This window comes from Balaenoptera musculus, chromosome 2 (assembly GCF_009873245.2).
Source record: "Balaenoptera musculus isolate JJ_BM4_2016_0621 chromosome 2, mBalMus1.pri.v3, whole genome shotgun sequence".
In the NCBI taxonomy this organism is placed as follows: domain Eukaryota; kingdom Metazoa; phylum Chordata; class Mammalia; order Artiodactyla; family Balaenopteridae; genus Balaenoptera; species Balaenoptera musculus.
Window position 1 is genome coordinate 10,269,082 of NC_045786.1, and position 27,401 is coordinate 10,296,482.

The 27,401-nt window shown below is 37.1% G+C and overlaps 1 protein-coding gene across 3 annotated transcripts in view; it reads right to left on the reverse strand.

Annotated features, from left to right (window-relative positions):
- MYO3A (myosin IIIA) overlaps window positions 1–27,401 on the reverse strand; it is a 181,387-nt gene that overhangs the window by 149,925 nt on the left and 4,061 nt on the right. For all 3 annotated transcript variants that reach the window (XR_005018734.1, XM_036843194.1, XM_036843193.1), the window contains exons 3-6: window positions 18,801–18,985; window positions 16,278–16,412; window positions 874–978; window positions 176–275 (exon numbers count right to left, since the gene is read on the reverse strand). Coding sequence is in view for 2 of the 3 variants with exons in the window: in XM_036843194.1 (XP_036699089.1) it covers window positions 176–275; window positions 874–978; window positions 16,278–16,412; window positions 18,801–18,968 (508 nt within the window). In the remaining variant the exon portion in view is untranslated. The remainder of the gene's footprint in view (window positions 1–175; window positions 276–873; window positions 979–16,277; window positions 16,413–18,800; window positions 18,986–27,401) is intronic.

The window sequence follows — 27,401 nt, forward strand, 5'->3', positions numbered from 1 at the left end:
TTCTGGGAATCCCTCATTTGCCAAATTTTTAAAAATCTCTGCAACTTTCCTACCTCAATGAGATACTGGTTTTTTCCCTTTCAATCCCTACAAAGCAAGGCTGACGGAAAATGATCAAATCACATCATACGAGTCATTTTGCGGCCCAAATCCATGCATTTCAAACAAAACTTACCAAAATCTACGAGTTTAACTCCACCTTCGATGGTTAATAGGATGTTATTTCCTTTTATATCACGGTGGATAGTTTTGTTGTTATGCAAATGCTGAAGTCCCTAGAAGTGGGAAATAAATACATAGTGACATTTAAAGAAAGCATCAAAAACACATTTTTCAGATGGATGCATTTATACAAAATCAATAGGTAACACATGTTAAAATTAACAAAGGTTCTTAAATGTTTCACATTGAGTTAGTCAAATCAAAGTATATCATTTCCACTTTGCACTATATAAAAATTCAAAAAACCAGTGCATACTCCTTAGCCCTTAGCAAATAGTTTATTTAAAATGTGCTGATCTCAACAGAAGAAAACATTCTATACACTCATTTGAAATAATGGCTGTTAAAGGAATAAATAAATAAATAATGGCAAATAAAAACCTAACTATTAGTAAAAATACACATTATCTACCTTTGCCATAATCTCAGAAATATACCTAGGAGATCAAAACTCAGGTTTCTGTTGACACAAGAAGGGTAGATCTCTAATGGAAAAAAGGAATTAGTTATGCTAAACGTTTCACATTTTGCATCTTACTCTTGCATCGATAAATACTAATGTAGTGATGTTTTGCTAAAAATAGGATCCCCACTTTTTATTTAACTGGAACTGCCTCCTAATTAATGCGTGAACAATTTAAACCACCTTACCAACAGCGCTTCACGTAAAATGTAGGCAATTATGGGCTCACTCATTCTTTTGCCCTTCTTCAGAAATCCTTTCACAAGATCTGTCACTGATCCTCCGTTGCACAGCTATAAAAGAATATTTCAAGATAGATATTAAAATGATATGACATTTTAAGTACTTGCTATAAAAGGTTTTCTCAAAACGTTTTAAAAAACTGTTCTAATTTTTTGTTTCAAACAATTATTCCCATCATCTTTATGGTTTCATAAATGAAATGAAGATATAAACTTGTACTAGCGTACAATTAATTATTGGAACACAGTTTCCATATGAATTAATTTTTAGAAGAGAATCTGAAGAAGCACTGGGCTTGGCTTTTAAATTTAAGGATAAGAATTATGATTCTAGGGGGCTTCCCTGGTGGCGCAGTGGTTGAGAATCTGCCTGCCAATGCAGGGCACACGGGTTCGAGCCCTGGTCTGGGAAGATCCCACATGCCGCGGAGCAACTAGGCCCGTGAGCCACAATTACTGAGCCTGCGCGTCTGGAGCCTGTGCCCCGCAACGGGAGGGGCCGCGATGGTGAGAGGCCCGCGCACCGCGATGAAGAGTGGCCCCCGCTTGCCACAACTAGAGAAAGCCCTCGCAGAGAAACGAAGACCCAACACAGCCAAAAATAAATAAATAAACAAAGTAAACAATGCCTTAAAAAAAAAAAAATTCTTTAAAAAAAAAAAAAAAAAAAGAATTATGATTCTATAAATTAGTCTCAAATTTTAAGATCTAGGGCTTAAAAGCATTCTTGATTCCTGATAGTTTAATTAATAGTGCAATGTGACCTCAATCCATGGCTATATACTCTTTCATATGTGCATTAATTTAAAAACATACCTCCCTTCTGGTAAAACTTCAGAGTGTGCTGAAGTAAGGGTTACAAATACTATTTTCGAAAACTGTTTTAAGTGTCACGTTCCCTAGCTTCCTCCCTCCACACCTCCCAAGAGTAGAGGAATCTTAGAGGAAAACAAGAGGGAGGAGCACGGTAGGGGAATTTTTCACACCCAGGTTTCTCTGAAGTTCGGTAACATGAAGTCCCACAGTAAACTTTCAAAGGGGCTGTGTATTCTCAGAAGAGAGAAACACTGACATTAGCAGTGGAACATGAGAGGGGAGATAACTAGGTAAATGGTCCCGACAAAGCTTTGACCCCGCGATCCCCTAACGTCCGATCCATTAGCCTTTGCTGTCAGCTCTGTCTCTCCTCCCAGGGCTCTGGTCCATGGTCTCCTTGCCCTTACCCTGAACTATGGGGCCTCCTCTGACACCTCAGTGCCTGCAAACTAAGAGCCTGGCATTTCCCTGACTCTCCTGACCTAAATGGGGGTAGAGAACAAAGGTGAGAGGAAGTGGATTCCTGACACCCTCATCTAAAATACTGAACACATTTTCTCTCAAACTTTTTTCTAACACAGTGATTAGATTTTATTGGATGCCTGAACCCTTCTGATACATTATAGATTAGATAATAACAGCTGTGTTGGGCACATTCTTTAAGCTAGCACATTTCTAATCCATTTACATGCATTATCTGTGTATCTCACCACTCTGTGAAGTAGGAATTATCAGCATCTCCATACTAAGGATTGGGAAAGTGAGGCACAAAATGCTAAGGTAACTTGGAAAAGATCACACAGTAGTGACAGAGCTAAGACCTCAACTTGGACAGCCTGACTTTAGAGTCCAGCCTTACATTTAATCATGACATGTCACGATCCCCCAAAAGGAGGTCTGGGCTGGCTGGTCGATCTAGCCATCATGTGTAATATTGTTTTTGTAAGTGTGTTTAAAATCTAAACACGAACTCACAAATGAACACTTAGATGCAACCCCTTTTATAACTGGTGTCTTTCTACATTCAAAGAAAACTTTCATCTTCTACAGGAATCGGTGCAGCCCTAGCATTCCCAAACCAGCATTTTCTTCTGCAGAAAAGGGAACACCTTTTAACTGGATAAGAAGAGTGTGCCGTCCTGACAGCAGAATACAGGGTCACATTGCCTCCTCTGTGGCCCAGCAAGATTGGTTCACAAAATTACTCAAAATTGACTGAAAAGAAATTGAGTCCTTTAAATTGCAGAGCACTTATTTAAAAGAACCAAGTTTTAGGACCAGTTTTTAAATTTCCAAAATTCATTGCAGGGTGACTGAATGGCTTTTCCTATGTCTCCAAAGTGTGGCCCCTTTGCTACATCTTCTGTGATTGACTATTATGTTAATTCAAGAGTAAACAGCTAGAATCTTACAGGGGGAATAAAGGAGCCATAAAGAAATGTGCAGGACGAGGCTTCCCTGGTGGGGCAGTGGTTAAGAATCCACCTGCCAATGCAGAGGACACGGGTTCGAGCCCTGGTCCGGGAAGATCCCCCATGCCGCGGAGCAACTGGGCCTGTGCGCCACAACTACTGAGCCTGCGCTCTAGAGCCCACGAGCCACAACTACTGAGCCCTCGTGCCTAGAGCCTGTGCTCTGCAACAAGAGAAGCCACTGCAATGAGAAGCCCGCGCACTGCAATGAAGAGTAGCCCCTGCTCACCGCAATGAAGAGTAGCCCCTGCTCACTGCAAATAGAGAAAGCCCACGTGCAGCAATGAAGACCCAACGCAGCCAAAAATAAATAAATTAATTAAATAAAAAATAAATAAATTTATTTTAAAAAATGTGCAGGAAATAAAATAAAAATTGAAAAAAGAACTAATGCGATCATAGAGCTTGCACTAAGTTCAAATACCACTTTCCAGTATCAATATTTCTTTGCAATAGTTATTTTCCCCAACTAGTAAAGTTGAGAATACAGGATTCTTTGTGATATACACTTTAGTTTTTTTTTAAAGTGAGGTATATTGAGGCATAATTTACATACAATAAAATTCACCCAATTTAGCATACAATTCTGAGTATTGACAAATACATTAGTCATGTAACCACAACAGTCAAGATATAGAACAAATCCATTACACAAAAATCTACCCTCCTGTCTCTTTGTAGTCTAACCTCTCCCCCAGCCCCTGGCAAGCACTAATCTCTTTTCTGTCCCTATAATTTTGTCTTCGCAGGAATGTCATGAGGATTGAGTCATAAGGTGTGTAGCCCATTAAGTCTAGCTCCTTTGATTTGGCACAATGAATCGGAGATTCATCTTTGTTGCTGTACATTCCTTCTTTAATGCTATTTTAATGTTAGTCATTCCTTCTTTAATGCTGAGTATTCCACTGAATAGATAAACCACTGTTTGTTTATCCATTCATTAATTGAAAGACCTTTGAGTTGTTTCCAGTTTTTGGCAATTATGAGCAAAACCACTGTAAACATTTGCATAATAGGCTTTTCCGTGAATATGGTTTTCATTGCTCTTGGGAATTGTTGGGTCCTATCGGTCATATGTTTGACCTTCTAGGTATTTGCTAAACTATTTCGCAAAGTGGCTGTACCATTCTGCATTCCCACTAGCAGTGAACGAGAGTTCCAGTTGTTCCACACCCTCGTCAGCAGTTGACATTGTGACTTTTTAAAAAGCTATTCTAAATGGATCTCATGTGATTTTGATTTGAGTTTGTCTAATGACTAATTACATTGACCATCTTTTCATGTATGTATTTGCTATCCATTTATTTTCTTTGGTGAAGTGTTCAAATTTTTGGTTCATTTTTTATTGTTTTTTTTATTATTGAGTTTTGAGAGTTCTTTATATATGTTGGATACAAGTCCTTTCTCCCAGTTTGTGGCTTGACCTTTTATTTTAAGTGTCTTTTGAAAAGCAGAAGTTCTATATTTATCATGTTAAAAATTTTACAGAAAGTGTTTTTTATGTCATATCAAGAAAATGTTTGCCTAATCCAAGGTCAAAAAATTTTTCTTCTATAATTCCTTCAGGAAGTTTTATAGTTTTAGGTTCCACATACAGGTAGGTCTATAATCTATTTTGAGTTAATTTTTGTACATGTGCTAGGTATGGATTATATATGGATGCCCAATTATTACAGAACACTTTTCTATTATTCAAAGGTGCCCAGAAAACAGAAGATATGACTCTGAATTGAGTTTAAAACCTAGTTACCAACACAAGGAATAGGGGAATCTTAAATGCACATTGTTAGGTGAAAGAAGGCAATTTGAAAATGCTACATACTGTATGATTCCAACTATATGACATTCTGGAAAAGGCAATACTATGGATACTGTAAAAAGATCAATGATGAATAGGGTTCAGGGAAGAGAAAGGGAAGAATGACTAGATGGAGCACAGAGGATTTTTTAAGGCAGTGAAACAAGTCTATATGATATTGTAATGGTGGATACAGGTCATTATCCATTTGTCAAAATCCATAAAAAGTACACCACCAAGAGTGAACCCTAATGTAAACTGTGGACCTTGGATGGTACTGATGTGTCAATGTAGGCTCATCAATTGTAACAAATGCACCACTCTGGTAAGAAATGTAGATAATGGGGGAGTCTATGCATGTGTGAGGGCAGGGGACATATGAGAAATCTCTGTACCTCCCTCTCAATTTTTCTGTGACTCTAAAACTATGATAAAAAATAAAGTCTTTAAAATACCTGTAAAATGTACAACACAGAGAATTAACCCTAATGTAAACTATGGACTTTAGTTAATAATAATGTATCATTATTGTCTCATCAACTGTAACAAATGTACCATACCAATGCAAGATGTTAATAATAGAGAAAACTTGGTGGAGGGGGATTTATGGAAACTCTTTGAACTTTCCACTCATTTTTTCCATAAACCTAAACCTGTTCAAAAAAATAAAATCTATTAATTTTTTAAAATCTAGCTGCTAACATCAAGAATATTCGAAAAGGTCCTAAACTAACAATGAAGGAGCATACAAAATTACTCCAAGTTATGTCAGACCCCTTACAGGGTCTTCTTAGAAACTAATTATTCTACTATTTGGCTGCTGCCTAAGCAGGAATAGTTTAATTTTCAGAATGGAAAGGGGTCTTTTGAATGAAACTTCAAGAAGAGGTAGATTAAAACGAAAAAAGAAAAGGAGAGGGCAAATACAAGAAACATGGAAATTATTAAACAGACCATAGGGACCAAATGTCAATAAACCACAAGTTAACTTGTGGTTGACCTCTTCCTAAAGATGCTCAAGATGAGATATCACCATGAATATTCTAAATCCTCGTTTAGAATTAGCAACATTTCAAATATGCTCTAGGATGAAATTTACTTTTGTTCAATTAGCACATAATGCCTTTCATATATGAATAAAGTAAAAAAAAATTAACTGGAGTACGTTTGTTTTTAAATGAATGTGAAGGATTAAAATATATTAAAAGAAATGCAAATGTTGAATTAAGCAATAGATCGTAAAAAATGAAAATGACCGTTATGTTTCCATTTACAAAGAACTGCACCCAGAGGAATGAATTGCATCATATTAACCCTATGCAATTCTTAAATCACTAAGATAGGTTAAAAGGGGGATTTTGTAATAGGGGACCAGAAAACCCTTAAGTGTAGCTTCGTAGCACAATGCTATAACAGGGCCTTAATGTTCTTTCACTGAACAAAATTGAAGTATAATTTTCTTAAGCCAGAGCTACACTAATGAAAGAACAGAGCAACAGTGAAAATGAATTCTCTCCCTAGGCTGTAGTCAAACATGGAAAAAAAACCAATAACCTAAATCAAAAGGGATGATATTCTCTGAACAGATCATTACAACTCACTTCCAAAGACAGCTTTTATAAGTTTTCAAAATGTATTGTCTTCACTGTATTAGGAGAAATGTGAGATTTTTACTCGAATTTCTGGAAAAGTACTGACTTCTGCAGTTGGCATTTCTGACTTCTGCTGTTTTTCATTGTTTTTTGTTTATCCTAAGAATGCTCTAAGACCCTTCACTTAGTCTGACCATATCCCATGTGAGGCCACAAAAGCAGAAACTCTCATTTTCTAACACTCATTCTAGTTTTTACTTTGCTCATTTTATAAAAGCGTTTGAGTCTTTTTACAGAAACCAATTTTTAGCAAACACCTACAAGTGAAGTTTTTGGTAACTGCAGGTGTAATGTTATAAGACACGGCTGTATTGCTTGCAGAGTAACTGCACCATTTCACACTGACGAAGCAATGTGCAAAAGTTCAATTTGCTCCACAACCTCACCAATACCGGGTATTATAAGTCTTTTAAATTTTAGTCATATTATTGGGTGTGTACTAGTAGTTTCATTGTGGTTTTAATTTGAATTTCCCTCCAAAATAAAGATATTAAACATATATATATGCTTTTGCAAAGAGTCCAAACTTTTTTTGCACACTTTATAAGAAATTGGGTAGATGCACTTTGTTAGGTGAAATTTCCATCTATTCCTAGAGTGCTGAGATTGTTTATCACAAATGGGTGTTGAATTTTGACACGTTTTTATTGATTTTTTTTCTCTTTGATTCCATTAATACAGTGAATTATGATGCAATAAATTTTAATGTTTAACAAACTTATTTTAATGTTTTAATAAAATTGCATTCCTGGGATCAATCCCATTCAGTCATAACATATTAACATTTTTATATATTACTGGATTCGATTTGTTAATATTTTGAGAAAGATTTTTTCCAAATGTGTTCATGTGAAATGTCAGAATGTATTTTCTTTTCTTGTAATATCTTTGTCTTCTTTTGTCAGTATAATGTTGCCCTCATAAATGAGTCAACAAGACTGATTATTTCTTTCTTAAAGATTTCATAGGATTCATTTTTTTCCCCAGAATGACAGTGTGAAGAATTCTGTGGACTCATTCCCCAGTATAACTGGTGAAAATTATAAAAATAAACAATGAGTTAAAGTCTTTGGAAATTGTAAGGATGTACAGCAAATGAAGTAACATTTAAGAACACAACTAATATTTGTAGTATTTCATTTTGTCCTCTATAGGCTTATTAACTGTACTTTTTCATTTTATTTTTAGTGGTTGCTTTAGCGTTTACAGTATGCATCTTTAACTTAACAGAATATGCCTTAAAATAATATTATACCACTTCATAAGTAATGTAAGACCCTTAAGACCGTACATTTCCATTTTTCCTCTCCTGTCCCTTTGCTATTGTTGTTATACATTTTAATTCTGCATGTAATGACCCCACAATACATAATTATAATTACGGTTTCAAACAGTGATTTTTTTCTTTTAAAGATACTAAAAAATATAAAATACAAAGTTTCTTATTTATCTTTATATTTACCATGGATGATATTCTTCATTTCTTTTTGCAGGTCTGAGTTTCTATATGAAATCACTTTCCTTCAGCCTGAAAACTTTATTCCACATTTTTATGGTGCAGGTCTCTGACGGTAAATTCTTTTCCTTTGATGAAAACATCTGTCTTTATTTTGCCTTCATTAATGAATAACATTTTCACTGTATACAGATTTCTAAGTTGAAAGCCTCTCAATGTTTTAAATATACCATTCCACTGCACTGGAGGACAGATCAGTGACCACGCTTATCTCTGACCCCTACATGTCCTCTTGGTGCTTTTATAATGTTCTCTTCATTATTAGTGTTCAGCATCTTGTTTGTGACATATCTTAGTGTGGTTTTCTTTGTTTATCCTATAAGAGGGATTTTGAGCTTCTTAGATCTGTGACTTTTTACTGTTTACCAAATTCAGAAAAATTTCAGCCATCATTTATTTAAATACTGTATCTCTGCCCCCCCCGCCCCTGTACTGCTCTTGGACTGAAATTACACACAGTTTAGAATACCAGATAATGTCCCATAAGTCGCAGGGGTCTTTTTCCCTTTTCTGTCTGTCTGTGCTCAGTTTAGACAGCTTCTATCTTCCGGTCTTCAAATTCACTCATCTTTTCTTCCACATGTCCAAGCTGCTGTTAAACTCAATACTATATATTTTTCACTACAGATATTGTATTTTTCTATTCTAGAAGCTCCATTCAACTCTTTTCTATAGTTTTCATTTCTTTCAACATTATGTTCATGTTTTCCTTTTGAAATCCTTGAACACTGTGCTAATAGCTGTTTTAAAGTCTTTATCTGCTAATTCCATTATCCTGGTTATTCCTGGGTCTGATTCTTTTGACTGATTTTTATTCTGATCATGGGTCACCTTTTCCTGCTTCTTTACATATCTAATAATTTTTTATTAAATGATGGGCATGACTAATTTTACATTTGAATGTTCAGATCTTGTTGTCTTCCCTTAATGAATGTTGAATTTTGTTCTGTCAGGCAGTTAATCTACTTGTGGACCAACCTGAACATTTCAAGCCCTGTTTTTGAACTTCTTATGGGAGGCCAAGGGAAGTTCTTATTCTAGGGTGAGTCTAGCCCTTCCTTTAACACATAACCTTTCTGGAGGGTCTCTACTAAGTGCCTCAGGGGTTCAACAAAGATTCCCCAATTTGGCTGATCAGAACTCAAGCATCTCTCAACCCTGCACAAACTCCAGCAGTTGTTCAGATTACTGCTTTTCAGTAATTCTTACCCTCATAATTGTTCTTTGCCCAACTGCCTGAAATCTTGCCCTACACATTTCCAGCTTGGTTTTCAGTAAAAGACTCAAGGGAACCCCTATGAAGATTTCTGGAGCGTTTTTCCTGCTTAACTCTCTCTTCTTTGAAAATCCCAGCCACTTCTGCCTTCCCAATCTTTTCAGTTCAGCAAGATAGCTGTGATCTCCTTGGGAATGTCCTCCTTATGCCCGTGGTCTGGAAACTGCCTCCAAGATTAAAGATGGGATAATTGTAGTGTTCCTCTTGTTTATTTCCTTTTCTCAATGTCACAGTCTTAAGCTGTCTCTTTCCCAGTGTTTGAAAATTGTTGTGTTTTTAAAAATATATTTTATGCAGTTTTCTAGTTATTTATGGTACAACCACGCAATGATGCAAGTTACTGTCATGGCCAGAAGCAGAAGTCCCAGATTATTTCTATGCACGCTGAAATTTGAGAAGCTCTGGCAGTGTTTTCCAAACTTTCCTTTGATAAGAATCACCTTAGTACTTGTTTAAAAAACTAGTTTCCTAAAACTCATTCTTGGAGTTTCTGCTTCAGTGGGTTTGAGATGGGGATGATTCTTATCAGAGTATCCGGAGTATATATTAAAGAACAAAGGTACCAAAAGTGTCCTGCTGGTTTTTTTTTCCAGGTGGAGGCTTAAAATGTTACCTAAAAGGTCTTCTTTTTCATTCTTTATTAGCACCCCATTTATATTCTTCACAGTATCAATAACAATGTGTAATTATTTAATTTGTCTATTTAGTTTTAAATCATCTTTCTGCACCATTAGACTCTAAGCCCCAGGATGACAGTTTGTCTTGTTCTCCACTGAATGCCCAGAACCTACCAAAATGCCTGGCCCAAAGTAATAGATAATATTTATGGAATTAATAAATGGCTGGATGAATAAACTTTAGTCCTAGACACTTATGCACACACACACACACACACACACACACACAATGACAGAGGCCATCTTTTCACAGCCATTATGACTGAGGACATACTAGACAAATAGTCTCTGAGACAGAAGACTGTATTCCTCAAGCACTTAAGGTGCTGCTGTTCATCCAACCAAGAAAGGGTAAATTACAATTTTGCCCTTCGAGCTCATCAGTAGCAAATGCTTAATACCAGACTGATTTAACTCAACTTTGACTCTGTTTTTTAGTCTCCCAGTTTAGTGATAATCAGAGGCAGAAACCTGACCACCTCCCCCGACCCCCCCTACATGCTGCTCCTGATCCTCCACAGCAGATACTAGGAATTAATGGAAACACTGAGCATAAGAGGTATGTACATTTTACAAAGCAGGTCAGTCAAGAGATAGGATAGCAATAAGCAAAAATTAATATAAGTATGGTATTTCAAAATGAAGCATAAGTAAAAAAAAAATACATCAGTTCTCCCTTTATGCTGACATCATTAGGAAAACCTAGAATACTAAGTAACAATAAAAATCCCCATAGACGTTTTCCAAAAAGATCAGTTCCCACAAAAGAAAACTTTCTACCCCTTCTCTTCTTAGGTAGTTTCATTACAAATGTGTAACTGGAATTTCAGAGAGCTAAGCAACTAGTGCTCTTCTGTATGTTCTGAAAATGAATATACAGAGAATTTAGAAGGAAATCATTCCTAAACAGAGGCCTGTATATCATTAATGCTCAAAAATGTATAGTGTAACACAATGAAAGAAAAAAACAGGAAGAAGGAAAATTGTATCAAAGTGAAAGCAATAATTCAAAAATCACAACTAAATAATAGAAAAAATAGACTACCCAGTAAAATCTGAGCAAGTAATCCCCTTCTTAGAATTTCAATTCTGGATCGAAATATAAATAAAATGATTTTTCAAGATGAAAAATCTCTGGGCAGGAGTTTGTCTAAGCTGGTACGGCCCCCCTGCACATGCCAGGCTGATAATGAGGGATATTACTGATGGCTCAGCCCCTCCAGGACACACCTTCTTTATGTAGATTCACATCAGAAGTCTAGCATTGTTAGCGTGACTCTCTGGGTAACACCACAGCCCCTCTTTGGCCATCCTTTTGGTACCCTCGTGCAGAATAATTTATTGGCGCTTTATTATGATAAGAGGTATAATTAGTAGTCATTTTGTAGAATAAAGTATTTATGCCACAAGCCAATTTTCTGAAAGTGCCTCTAAAGCAGCACCTGCACCATTCATGTTTATAAATCAGGTAATTGTACATCTAGCCACTTATGTGTATATATAATTAGTCTAATTTGCATATGCAAATCAATTATCTTACATACAGTTTGCCAACTTCTTGCTTTCTCTATGTTTTTCCCCCACTTTGTAAGTGCAAATATGTCAGATTCCTGAAATACTATTTTAATAAACTACCATTTATTCTTTTTTCTCAAGCCTTTTAGGGGTATTTCCAATACCTCCAACTGATAATAATATAAGGACAAAGTTCAAAGAAGCTGTTAAGTCTCTGCTGATTCATTATATCAGGAAGCCACTTTGCTTGTACCTGATGTTCCAAAAGCATTTTAATCAATCTTTTCTGCTCTCTCAAAAGAACATTTAACTATGATCAGGAGTCTCCAACTCACACCTAACTCCAAGTGATTATACTGAGAAATGACAATATAATTAGAATAGGAGTTTGTTAGGCATAAAAGACAGTGACTGATCTCATTCAATATTTTTAAACTCTGGGCAAAGATCTGTACCTTGTGTCCTTGCCCACTTAGGCCTACATTAGGCAGAACACCTGAATCTTCAAATGCTAATTTTCCAATGATTCAACATGGAAAAAAATTAAAGATGCATTACTGAAAATGTTCTGAAGGATATAAATATACAAAATTTTATTCAAGACTGCATTAAGGATTTGCAGAGCATCGCATCTCAAATATACAAACACAAATACGAAGTACATTCTTTAAAATTCACCATTAATTTAAGGCAAGATGGTTTAAGTTCATAATTTATATTCTATTACTTAGGTAATTATGTTGAGATGAGTAAAAGTTCTGCTTTGTTTTAATGCATGATTTAACTAAAACTATAAAGCTATCTTGAACTAAACTGAGAAATACAAAATAATTCTGAAATCATAATAAATTGCCTACCTTTGAAGAACACAACTGGTTATTTAAAAATTTTTTTAAACTTCTATAAAATAATGCACAGTTTCAGATTCTGAGAAGGTTCTTGAAAATTCTATTTTACAATTTTGAAAGACTCTGGTTCAATTAAAGGTGGCAGATTAAACATATACATTTATTTCCTCTCACACATGAATCTCCATTAAAATGTTAGTAAAGGAATAAAAAAGTATAAAACCACAAGAGAAAAAAGAACAAAAAGGGAGAGAAGTGGAGAAGAGATCGCAACAAAATTTTTCCACATGGCATGCAGATGTCTGAGTGGTAACTGAGCAATGCAGAGGAAGTCACAAACTAAAGTGCTAGCTGGGGGCTATTTTGAGGTCACCTGAGCAGATTAACCCAGACAGGGCAAGGTAAGAGTGAAAGTGGAGGAGGTGGAAGGGGAGGGGCAGAAAAAAGGGATCCTTTGGAGGTCTCTCGTCAAGACTTGACACCCTCTGACCCCACATACAAAATATCAACACCCAGGAGCCTGCCTGAGCACCACACACACACACACACAGACAGGGGTTTTGTTCCTTAGAAAAACTGAACTGAACGGACTCAAGATCTGGTGACATCAGTAGCGTGGATAACGGGAGCAAGGCACATAACTACATGATGTGCGAAACAGAGAAGTAACCTGGGAAAGAGGAGGCCACGGGATCCAGAAACGGTGGATTCCACCCAGGTGAGCAGCACAGAGATATCAGAGGTCAGATACCTGGCAGGGTTCCAGAGGTGCAATTAATAATCGTGCCAGGGCTTCCCTGGTGGCGCAGTGGTTGGGAATCCGCCTGCCAATGCAGGGGACATGGGTTCGAGCCCTGGTCCGGGAAGATCCCACATGCTGCGGAGCAACTAAGCCCGTGCGCCACAACTACTGAGCCTGAGCTCTAGAGCCCACGTGCCACAACTACTGAAGCCCGTGTGCCTAGAGCCCATGCTCTGCAACAAGAGAAGCCACTGCAATGAGAAGCCCGCGCGCTGCAACTAGAGAAAGCCTGCGTGCAGCAACGAAGACCCAAAGCAGCCAAAAATAAATAAATAAAATAAATAAATTTATAAAAAAAAAAAATTGTGCCAAAATTCAGAATACGGATTAGGAAATGAAAGAGTAGAGAAGTTCAGCCATCTATTTCCAGGTACAGCGATCAACACAGCAGAAGCACAGACCTACCTGCTCAGGAGAGGGTGGCACCACTAACCTGGATCTACACTAATATTGTTCTGTATTATAAGCCCTTTGGTTCTACTTGCTTTTTATTAATCAAGTGAATGTATTTATTTATATTTTTTTTATTTTTTTATTTTTCTTCAAAATACTAATTGTAAAGTCTACAGTGGGTATATAGGTGTTCAACTTTTTTCCAGATTTTATGTTTTTGGTTTTGTTTTAAATTTTTTAATTTATTATTTATTTATTATTATTATTTTTTAATTTTTGGCTGTGTTGGGTCTTCGTTTCTGTGCGAGGGCTTTCTCCAGTTGCGGCGAGTGGGGGCCACTCTTCATCGCGGTGCACGGGCCTCTCACTATCGCGGCCTCTCTTGTTGCGGAGCACAGGCTCCAGACGTGCAGGCTCAGTAGTTGTGGCTCACGGGCCCAGTTGCTCCGCGGCATGTGGGATCTTCCCAGGCCAGGGCTCGAACCCGTGTCCCCTGCATTGGCAGGCAGATTCTCAACCGCTGCGCCACCAGGGAAGCCCCAAATGTATTTATTTTTAAAAAGATAAAAGTGATTAAGTCTATCTGAAATTATATGAACTGGAAAAATACGCTAATTTCATAAATAATATTGTCAATCATTTTAAATATACAAAAAAAAGATGAAGGAAATATGTTCAGAGGTAAGAGTGGTTCTTTTTATAGTTTCAAGTATTTTCTACAATGATCCCTACTTGTAGATTTGTTTAAAAACCATAATAGAAAAAATATAAAGTATGGAGACAATATAATTTATAAATGATTATTGTGCAGGAAAATCAATGGCACATTCCAAAAAAGAAACAGAATAATCAAATGTTAATGAAATAATGTGAATACAAGACACAGAGAACAAACTTGTGGTTGTCAAGGGGAAGGGGGGTGCAGGGGAGAGATGGATTGGGAGTTTGGGATTAGCAGATGCAAACTATTATATATAGAATGGATAAACAACAAGGTCCAACTGCACAGCACGGGGAACTATATTCAATATCCTGTGATAAACCATATGGAAAAGAATATGAAAAAGAGTATATCTATCTATCTATCTATATATATATACGACTGAATCACTTTGCTTTACTCCATAAATAAAATCATTAAATAAACTCCATTTATAAATCAACTATACTTCAATTAAAAAAATAAAATAATGTGAATACAATAAGTAGATGCTGTTAAGGTGATCACACAAAGGTTTTACTAGCCCTGAGTTTGACAAGAGCAGCTTTGAAAAATTTTTATAAATTTTATTGGAGTTAATGATTACTTCAACTTGAATAAAAATATTCAATGAAAATCAGAACAAACACATTCTTACATTCTTCTAGGACTGGCAGTTACCTTAGTGGGGCACCTTCCAGTACTCCTGCATTAGCGAGAATTGTCCCAACCTATTCTCAGAAATTGAAAAGGCAGACTCTATAATTTCCCTTTGGCAACTTATTCAATATTCAACACCATTTCTAGTAAGGTTTTTCCCCATAAATGTAAATACAGTTGACCCTCCGTATCCATGGATCACGCTGTTTGAATCCAACTACGTGGAACGCACAGATATGGAGGACCCACCGTACCTGGTTCTGTAGTTTATGTCATTAGCATTCAGTGAAGCCAGAAGAAGAAATTAGCAGCTCACCATTTTTGTCTAATGAAGCCTCAGGTACATTAATTTTCTCTCATATCACAGCACCTGGCACTGAGCCTCTGTCATGTGTTATGTTGAACAAAATATGGATGAATAAATAAAAATTATAAAGAAGTCCCTTTATAACATGTTCTTCTGAAAGAAAAATAATCCTGGTTTCTTTAGTCTTTTATTGTGGAAACATTTTCTTTTATTGTTGTTGGTTTTTTTTTTTTGTCTGCACAGCGTGTGGGATCTTAGTTCCCCCACTAGGTATCTACCCGTGCCCCCTGCAGTGGAAGGGCGGAGTCTTAACCACTGGACCGCCAGGGAAGTCGTGAAACATTTTCTTTTAATCTTTAATTAATTTTCTTTCATTTCCCCATGTTTCTAAAGATGGCAAGACCAGAACTGGGCATAACATTCTACAAAGGATGTGACCAGCCAGGAACATATTAGAACTGCTTTATGGGGTCAATGTTACATAAACATTAAGTCATTCCAAGACCATACTGCAGGGGCTTCCCTGGTGGTGCAGTGGTTAAGAATCCGCCTGCCAATGCCGGGGACACAAGTTCGAGCCCTGGTCCAGGAAGATCCCACATGCCATGGAGCAGCTAAGCCTGTGCGCCACAACTACTGAGGCTGCACTCTAGAGCCCGTGAGCCACAACTACTGAGCCTGCATGCCTAAAGCCCGCGCGCCTAGAGCCCGTGCTCCGCAACAAGAGAAGCCACCAGAATGAGAAGCCCACGCGCCGCAACAAAGAGTAGTCCCCGCTCGCTGCAACTAGAGAAAGCCTGCGTGCAGCAACAAAGACCCAACGCAGCCAAAAATAAATAAATAAAATAAATAAATTTATTTTTAAAAAAAAGACCACACTGCAAATTTCCACGTGTAAAATAATGTTTAAACACTCACCTCAAGAACCAGCCACAGCTTATCTCCATTTATTTTATCCTTCTTAAAGTACATGCCATAGAATCTGACCACATTAGGGTGGTCAGAAAGTGCTTTTAAGATGTTGTACTCTGCTTCAATCTCTTCATCAATATCCTAGTTTCAAAAAGTCATGGGGAGAGAACGGTGAGAAAAACATGAATGAAGTCAAAGAAACAATTTAGACTACCAAATGTAGAGTTTTATTTTGTCAAAGCAAGGTCAGAATAGTTTTTACCGCACTCAGTACTATGTATTGAAACTTCTCATTACACTACTTAAGGGGAGAGATTGTGATTTTCCTGCTAATCAAATATATCTCTAATTACGTTAATTTCATTGAAAAGGAATAAATAAAATGCTGTTTTTGTGTGCAATGAGAAAGAAACGTATATGGAGAACTACCTCAGATGATTTTCCTTTCTTTGTAGCGTTAACTTTACTTCGATGGCAAAGCCATTTATTTGAAATGAAAACTTTTAGCTGGTTCATTTTGTTTCTTTGAAGTACAGGATATTCGAAGGCTATCAAAAACTAGTCATACATGCAATGAACTCCTACCCTTCCAAAAAAGTGAGAGTTAAGTTACATAAGATGGCATACAGCCTTTAGTTAGCTAAAGGCCCATTCACCAGAAGTAGAATAGGTTGTTATCCTACTAGTAAAAATGCAAACATGACTAGGCACTTAGTCATGTATCTAGGAAAATCACATATACATGAAACAACTCACAGAGTCATAAATAAGAAAAAGACTTCTAATATTTTATGGTAACATTTAATGTCCACACTGTTTTAAGACAGAATCATGGAATCAGAGAGCTGGAAAGAATTTTAGACCAGAGCTCTAATTTGAGAGGAAGAAACTAAAGCTCAGGGCAGAGTCACAAGAGCTGGTTCGTGTGAGATCCAGGACTAGTCTACTGCCTTCTAGTACTGCTCATGTCCTCCCCACCTTGGAGAGAAGATTATTAGTTCAAAATCCATAACAGTAAGACCCTTTTAATAAAAAAAAAAAAAAAAGCCACTCTGCAAAATGCCTGGGTGCATTTAAATTTATTTTATTAAGATTATAATCTCCTGGTTATAAATCTTTTTTATTTGACTTGTGGCATGATGAATGAGAGTAAATAAAGAATTCTTAGGAAAATACACAGGTACTGTGACAAGAATAACAGCAGCGAAAGAACACATTTCATACTGTAGTTATGAATCTACATGTTTCATTTAAGCAATAGAACAAGACATGATTTATACAGTTAGCAGTACACCAAACACGAGTAAATTATGAAAGAATAACGGCTACATGTATTCACAAGGCACTTGTTCTTGTCCATAGAGAAGCAGAGGAATGGGAGAGAGACACTGATTACGGGGCGATACATTGGGGTCAGTCTGGAGCCCTTTCTCTCGCCACCATGGACCCCAACCCTTAACAGTGAAGACCAAAGGACAGACCCATAACTGCAAAGACCAGAGGTACAGTTACTTTGGTACAGCCTAATTTATGCCTCTCTTCCCTCAGTTTGAATGGTAAGAACTTTCCGACAGGGGAACATGAAGACATGCAGCATCTGTGAAGCCTGGGCACAGTGCTATTCTCTGATGCCCTCCCCACACACATCACGTCATTTCCATCACACAGCACTCCCATCACATGTGCAAGAGCTGAGTAATTGGAGAAGGTGCTCTCAGTAGAGGTTTGGGGATTATGGGATCACTGAGCTTACTCTGGCTCCCCCAGGTGCTAGGGGAGAGCTACGTATGTCCCAGTAGCTGAAAATGCTCCCAAATGTCCAGCTCTCACTCCCAGAAAGAAGAATCTCATCCATCTCCTCATGCTCTTAAAGGCAAAGACAGATGAGTTTCCCTCATCACAACTGGATTTCCCCCAAAAAGCAAAGGAGGTGCCCACGGGGGCACTGCTGAAAAAGAGGCCACGTGGACTGACCGTGACATTCAATTTTTCACAAGGAACCTCACTCTGGTTATAAAGGAACATCATTTCTGCTCTGGAAACACTTAAGTAAACCTGAAAATTAACTTCCCTTTTCTGAATGAAATTTAATTTAAAAAATATTTCTGGTTTGGCATAAGAGGAATTCTGCCTGAAGCCTAAATAAACACAGGAAGAAAAGGAGATCTGGTACAGATGACATTTTAGGATTACTTCTAGACCCATAAATCTGTATTCTGAGAAAACTTTGAAATCTAAAATAATATTAAATCAACTGTTGAGCTGTTGAGAGTTGTATCATTTATATACTTATTTGCATTATATATTTATTCATGTATCAAGTATTTATTGTACCTTATTATAAATGTTAAGCATATAAACAAGGAACCTCTAACAAGTAGACTTTTTTTCTTTAAACATTTTCTTCCAACTGTAACTGACATTGTGATAAATAAATCAAGATAAGATACCTAGAGACTTTTTAACTGTTTAATACAGATTTTTTTTTAAAGTTATTTAGCAGGAAAAAAAGAAACCAATGTGACTTACATGAATCGGATCCAGAATTTTGACTGCTGCTTTTTGGCCATTTTTCTTATTCAACACTTTAAAAACTTTTCCATAAGTTCCTTTGCCGATTGTTTCAGTGATTTCCCATGTATCAGAAGGATCGGGAAAGTTATCAAAGATGATTGTTTTTCCAATTAATGGAAGCATCTTAAAAGTTTAAATCACTGGAGAGAAAAAGCACAGAGTTTCATCTACATTTGACTGGTGATATTAAATGGCACACATAAACTCATGGGAAATTATCTAATATTTTCACTAATATGGAAAATACACAGCAGTAACCAAATGTACTCAGAGTCATGGAAAAATTTTAATTTCAATTCTTTTTTGCAAACAGACGAATATGAGTTTAATAATGCTTTATAAGCAGAGCTTTCTATGTTTAATACAGTTCCACTTTAATTGCTACTAATTATTTTCAGATTAAAATAAGAGGCACATATTTAAATCATTTTGATTTACTGCTTTATACTCATGAATCAAAGAATTTTAGAATGAACCTTAGAGATGATAAAATTCAACTTCTCCATCAAAGCAAATCCCACACTTTAAAATGATAGTGTTTTATATCACTGGTCTATGTAAAACCCAATGATCGGTCCCCCACTGCTTTTAGGATGAAATTTCTTTCACATAAACTACCACGTCCTTTAAAATATGGCCCTTGCTTAATTTCCTAGCCTCATGTCTCAACACCTCTTCCCTCAGACACTACAAACCAGCCACTCGGGATCCCTCAGGTCATTTCTTTCTTGCTTGAGGATCTTCATATACACTATTCCCTCCCACTTCTGTGGTTTCTTTGCTACTACTTATCTTTTCAGATGTTAGCTTAGATGTCATTCCCTCCAAATGTGACCACTCTCCATCCCATTTGGGTTGCGTGACCACCTCTGCACTCCAAGACCACTCTAAACCCACCTTGACCTGGTATTACTGTATGCCCAGCACCTGGCACAGTGCTGAAATAATTAGGAGAATATGGCCAATAAGGTCAAGTGATTTTTAAAGAGATTTTATATATAACCTAAGATAAGATCTTCCAAGTAAAGCTTTTAGCCTTTCATGTTCCCCTTATATTGCATTCAACCATTTCTATAAAATTACAAAGGAAAAAAAAAGGAACAGAAAGAGAAACCAGAACTTGTAGCGGTCCTCAGAATTTTTCAGTTATCTGTGCAAAACCTCCCTCTTTTCGATGTTAAAACGTTGATGCAAAAAAAAAAAAAGTTGATGCAGTTGTGCTTGTATGTGTATGCATACACATAGAAACACATCTATTAATAAATGTGTTAATATTACATACTAATATTAGCCCAGGAAATTCACTTGTCTGACCAAACTTTCAACCTCATTTAATACACCAATCCATTGATTCCTCGCTTTCTTTATATCCGTCAGCTCTCTTCAGTCTTCATTCCCTCTTCATTTTCTCCTTCCCCAGCATAAATTCTACAGCTTGAATTATTATAACTTCCTTGCAAATGCCCTCAGCACTCTTGTTCTTCTCTTTCTCCACCACCAGTCTGCTGGGGTTAAGAAACCAACTCTGGTTAAACTCTGCATCTTCTTCACACCTGTGCCTGTAGCTAGAGAAAACCACACAACTAGGCTGTATCGTTTCACTTTAAATTCAGGATAAAAAATTTGCAAGTAGACCCTCAATGCTACCCAGCAATGCTACTGCACTTCCCTGGTTTGTGTATTCTCTTCTCTCTGGGGTGATTAACTATTTCACGGTGATCTCTGTCCTCAAATTTCTCTCTCCTCTAATTGTTCCCTCTTTGCTCTCCATCGCCTCCCACAAAACTTCCCAACTGATGCCCTCATTTAATAATTAAGTGACAAAATGGAAGCATTAATAAACTTAATCTTATCTCAGAAACTACAAACCAACGTGCATCAAACACGAGGAGTTCATTCTATTTATCATCAGTAATTGCTGTTTGGCTTCAGTCTTTTCCTTCTGTTCCATCTCATCCATCATATCTCAGCTCACATATAACATTTTTAGAAAAGTCTTCCCTGTATATTTTATCCCTTCATCAAAATGTAAGCTACAGAGGGTACAGACTTTGTTATTTTTACCGCTGTAGCCACAGTTCCCAGAATGATGCCTAACACATTGCAGACAATTAGTAAATGATCGCTAAATGGGCAAATGTTTATTTGTTTATCTGTTAATTCTGAGAGCTGAGATCTTATCTCTCTTGTTCACTTACAAATCTTACAATGCCTCGCTCTGTGCCTGGCATATAGTAGATGTTAAATACATAGCTGCTGAATAAGTGAATCAATATGGTTCTTCCAAAAGAGTTTTTAAATGGGAGAGAGAAATAAGGATTAGGAGGAGCTGAAAAGAATTTGAAAATCTAAACAAAATAAGGATCATATTCTGATTCATTATATTTAAGGGGACATCATCCAGTAAACGGCTATGAATGCCTGCTGAAAATTACATCACTACATAAAAACATGCTTAGGAATGGTTCTTACATCACTACATAAAAACACACTTAGGAATGGTTCTTACAACACTTAATCCTTATGAAATTCGTGCTTTTGATCCGAAATGCAAAGAAACAAGTAGGAGGTAATCAGTAATAATCATCCACTTTAGTGATTTCATAATCAGTCACGAGATAACTACTTTTTACATCTATCTACTTGAGTCATGCAAATAAGCATTTATGCCATCCATATGAGGTAAAATTTAGACCAAAAGACCAAATTAAATCTTATTAAATGCCTGAAGTAGGAGTTTTCAACCAGGAAAACCATTCATTTTATGGAATATTGCCTTTTCAGTGGCAATGTTATTGAACACTATTTTAATTTCTGCTGTTTTAATATTAGGGATTAACTGTTGGTCTTTAAATATACAGGCATATGAATTCAGTTAAAAACGACTGAACACCAAATGTGTGCAAAGTATTTTAGAGTTTTGGGGATACAAAGATAGGTAACTTGTGGATAGGTAAATAAATATGTAACTATATTATGAAAAGTGATAGGTAATAGAGATAGGCATAAAGTGCTATGGTCGCCCAGGTGAAGAAGCAATTAATTCTGAAGTATCTGAAAAGATACAGAAATTAGCAGTACTAGATCTGGACATTAAACAAGAACAGGAGTTTATCTAAAATAGAATTTCCTCTTTAACAGTTCATAGTAAGACAACTATTTAAAGCAGTGTATTGCTACATATAAAACAATAATCACAAAATAACAAATGCATAGGCATTTTGCAAACTGAATACACTTAATTAAGTCCCATTTAAAACAAAACTTTTAGGCAAAAGAACACTAAAAAGACTTCCTCAGAATTAAACAGTAAAGAATTTCAAGAATTAGAATAGAAACAAGCCTTATGACTCCTAAACTATACTTTTCAAATACACAGTTGTTTATTTTTTAAGAATAAAATAAAATGTCACAGTTAGTAAACAACTATTTAATGATTATAGTAAATTACATTCTACATAGCAATGTTTCTATTTTTTCTAGTCTTCAGCACCCAAAGAATAAAAAAAAAATAATTCTCTAGCTCATAAAACTAAAACATATAATTGTTTTTAATTATATGATCATGTAATCTAAAGAATTACTTTTGACATATATATTTACTGTATTTTAATCTATGTATTTACCATAACTCTGAAAAGGTACTTACAAAGCTACATTTTAAAATGAAAAATCACCTTTTTTAGTTGATTTATTATATATTGAGCTACTGAGGTTTTTCTCATGATAGAAGAAAGGACCATAATACAATAAAAATGTATCTTACTTCAGGATCTTAACACTCATCTCAACAATTATTCTGACTGCTTTTGTAAAGCTGCACTTAATTCTTCTTTACTAAAATAATCAAACTGCCTGCAGGCTCATTCTAATACACAGCATACACAGGATGATCTCTCATTGGGCTGTCTCTTCCCTCTGTCCAGAATGCTCATTCTCCAGGAAGCCTCATGGCTTACTTCCTCCTAGTCTTACATCAGCCATCACTTTTCAATAAGACCTACCCTAACCATCCTATTTAAAATCTCAACCTGCTGTCCTCTACTCCATCCTGCCTCCCAACTCTTGGTCCCCCTCACCCTGTTCTATTTTCATAACACTTATTACCTCTTTGGCACATTATATTATTTCTTGTTTATTATGATTTATTATTTTTTCTATGCTACTAGAATGTAAGCCCCACGAGGGCTAAAATTTTATCCAGGTTGTTCACTGATGTATCCCAAAGACTCTAAAACCATGACTGGCACACAGGAAATACTCTGTAAGTATCATCCAGGCAAGAAAGCCTACTTTTGCCATTTCTATCCAACATAGTACTGGAAGTCCTGGCCAGAGCAAGCAATCCAGAAAAAGAAATATGGGACCTCCCTGGTGGTGCAGTGGTTAAGAATCTGCCTGCCGGGCTTCCCTGGTGGCGCAGTGGTTGAGAATCTGCCTGCCAATGCAGGGGGACAAGGGTTCGAGCCCTGGTCTGGGAAGATCCCACGTGCCGCAGAGCAACTAGGCCCGTGAGCCACAACTACTGAGCCTGCGCGTCTGGAGCCTGTGCTCTGCAGCAAGAGATGCCACGATAGTGAGAGGCCCTCGCACCGCGATGAAGAGTGGCCCCCGCTTGCCGCAACTAGAGAAAGCCCTCACACAGAAACGAAGACCCAACACAGACAATAATTAATTAATTAATTAATTAAAAAAAAAAAAAAAAAAGAATCTGCCTGCCAACGCAGGGGACACGGGTTCGAGCCCTGGTCCGGGAAGATCCCACATGCCACGGAGCAACTAAGCCCGTGTGCCACAACTACTGAGCCTGCGCTCTAGAGCCCGAGAGCCACAACTACTGAGCCTGCATGCCACAACTTCTGAAGCCCGTGTGCCTAGAGCCCGTGCTCTACAACAAGAGAAGCCACTGCAGTGAGAAGCCCACACATCACGACAAAGAGTAGCCCGCAGATCGCAACGAAGAGTAGCTCCCACTCGCCACAACTAGAGAAAGCCCAAGCGCAGCAACGAAGACCCAACACAGCCAAAAATAAAATATAAATAAATAAATAAATTTATTAAAAAGAAATAAAAGGCATCTAAATTGGAAAGGAAGAATAAAATTATCTCTATTCACAGGTGACTTGATCTTATATGTAGAAAACCCTAAAGAATCCACAAAGGCTGTCAGAACTAATACATGAATTCAGGAAAGTTATGGGATGCAAAATCAACATGCAAAGATCAGTTGAATTTCTATACACTTAACAATGAACGCAAAAGAGAAATTAAGAAAGTGATTCTATTTATAATAACACCAAAAAAAATACTTAGGAATAAATTTAACCAAGAAGGGTGAGAGACTTGTATAGTGAAAACTACAAAACAATGCTGAAAGAAATTAAAGAAGACACAAAGAAATGGAAAGACATGTCGTGTTCATATATTGGAAGACGATATTGTTAAGATGTCTATGTGTACTGCCCAAAGCAATCTGTAGATTCAATGCACTCCCTATCAAAATCCCAATGAGATTTTTTGCATAAATAGAAAAAAATCCATCCCAAAGTCAGACGGAATCTCAAAGGACTTCCAATAACCCAAACAATTCTGAAAAAGAAGAATATAGTTGAAGGTCTCTCACACTTCCTGCTTTCAAAACTTATTACAAAGCTACAGTAATCAACTCAGTGTTTTACTGCCACAAGGACAAACACATAGACCAAGGGAATCAAATGGAGAGCCCAGAAATAAAACCTCACATATATGGTCAAGTAATTTTCAACAAGACTGTCAAGACCATTCGATGAGGAAATAACAGTCTTTTTAACAATTTGTGTTGAGAAAATTGGAAATCCACATGCAAAAGAATGAAGTTGAATCCTCATGTTACACCACATGCAAAAACTGACACAAAATAGGTCAAAGACCTAAACATAAGAGCTAAAACCATAAAAATTAGAAGAAAATATATAGGAAAAGCTACATGACACTGAATTTGGCAGTGATTTCTTGAATCTGACACCAAAGCACAGGTAAGAGGAAAAAATAGATAAATTAGACTTCATAAAAAATTAAAAACTCTTGTACCTCAAAGGACACCATCAACAGAGTGAACAGACAACCCACAAGATAGAAGAAAATATTTGTAAGTCATATACCCGATAAAGGGTTAATATGCAGAACATAAAGAATGCCTACAATACAACAACAAAATAACCTAATTTTTAAAATGGGCAAAGGACCTGAACAGACATTTGTCCAAAGAAGATATATACAAATGGCCAATAAGCATACGGAATCACTAATCCTTAGGAAAATGCAAATCAAAACCATGAAGAGACACTACTTCACAACCATTAACATGGCTATTATCAAACAACAAAAAACAAGTGTCGTTCAGGGTGTGGAGAAACTGAAACTCTTGTGATTGCTGGTGGGAATGTAAAATAGTGCAACTGCTGTGGAAAATGACATAGTGTTTCCTCAGAAAAACACTGAATTACCACATGACCCAGCAATTCTACTTCTGGGTATATATCCAAAATAATTGAAAGGAGGGTCTCAAAGAGTTATTTGTACATCCATGTTCATATCAGTATTACTCACAACAGCTAAAAGGTGGAAGCAGCCCGCATGTCCATCAGTGGATGAATGGATAAATAAAATGTTGTATTACATATAATAGAATGTGATTCAGCCTTGAAAGGGAAGAAAATTCTGACACATGCTACAACATGGAAAAGCCTAGAAGGCCTTATGTGTTGTGAAAAGAAAAGCCTGTCACAAAAGGTCAAATACTGTATGATTCCACTTATACATAGTACCCAGAATGGTCGAATTCACAGACAGAAAGTACAATTGTGGTTGCTAGATCAGGGACAGACAGAAAGTACACAGACAGAAAATACAATTGTGGTTGCTAGATCAGGGAAGGGAAATGGGAATTATTACTTAACAGGTAGAGTCTCAGTTTGGGAAGATAAAAGAAGTTGTGAGGTGGATGGTGGTGATCATTGTACAACAACATGAATGTACTTACAGCCACAGAACTGCACATTTTAAAATGGTTAAAAGGGTAAACTGTATGTAATGTACATTTTACCAAAATAAAAATATTACTCTGTATGTAGTATAGGGAAACAAAGTAAAGAAAAACAGGAGAGCCAAATTGAAAGATATGGAAGGGAGACCAGAATGGTCTGCTTGCTCTCAGATCCATGCATGACCTTCCGTGTCCTGAATCTTGGGGGCTGACATCTCAAAACTGTATTTCCCAAACTCCTTGTCCCACTGGCTTCCTCCCCTGCTAGATGCTGTCAGTGAGAGTGCAAGGCAGGAGACTGGATGGTAGCAGGATATTTCTCCTCTGCTTTCTCTGGGTTTTGTGGTGTCTCCATCAGTGGCTGTATCTCCCCAGCGATCCCTGTTCCTGTAGAGCAGACCTGCCATGGTTCTAGATGGCCTCAGCTTCTGAGTTCTGGTAAGACTATCTCCTTGCTGTAACTCTAGAGCCTGAGGCGTGACAACAGTTTTTTGCTATTGCTAACTTTTAGTTTGCCTCATTGTCCCATTTGGCTTTCAGATATCCTAAAACAGCGGTCCCCAACCTTTTTGGCACCAGGGACCGGTTTCATGGAAGACGATTTTTCCATGGGGGTGGGGATGGCTCAGGCGGTAATGCGAGTGATGGGGAGCGATGGAGAGCGGCAGATAAAGCTTCGCTCACTAGCCTGTCGCTCACCTCCTGCTGTGCAGCCTGGGGCTTGGGGACCCCTGTCCTAAAACATTTGTAACTAATCCCCCATATGTCTTAGTCTGTTCAGGTTGCTCTAGCAAAAACAATATAAAATGGGTGGATTATAAACAACAAACATTTATTTCTCACAGTTCTAGAGGCTAGGAAATCCAAGATCATGGTGCTGGTAGATGTGGTGTTGGGTGTGTGTTCACTTTCTTTCTAGACAGCTGTCTTTTTGCTGTAATCCCACATGGTGGAAGGGAGGCGCTCACTCTCTGGGGTCACTTTTATACAATGCTAATCCCATTCATGAGGCTCTGCCCTTGTGACCTAATCACTTCCCAAAGGCCTCATACCCAACACCATTACCCTGGCAGTTAGGATTTAAAAATATGAATTTGGGGAGGATACAAACATTCAGACCATAGCACCATATTAAATTCCCTCTGTCGAACTACTTGGTATTAATTCTGTTTTCCGACTGATTCAGTCTAACAGGCATCTAATCAGTTTGAGAAGGAGAGAATGGAGAAAAAGCAATAGACAGTGGCTGGAAGTTTTCCCAAACAGGTGAAAGGTATAAACACTCAAATTTAGGAAGCTCAGTAAATTTTTTTTGAAAATCCACAGTTAGATACACTGCAATGAAACGACAGAAAACCAAAGACAATGAGAAGCTCTTAAAACCAACCGAATAGAAAAGATATATTACATAGAGAAGGAAACAATTAGAGTGACTGCTGATATTTCAATAGAAAACAGTAGTATAATATTCAAAATGCTGAAATAAAATAACTGTTAATCTAGAACAAACAAAAGTATCCTTCAAGATCAAA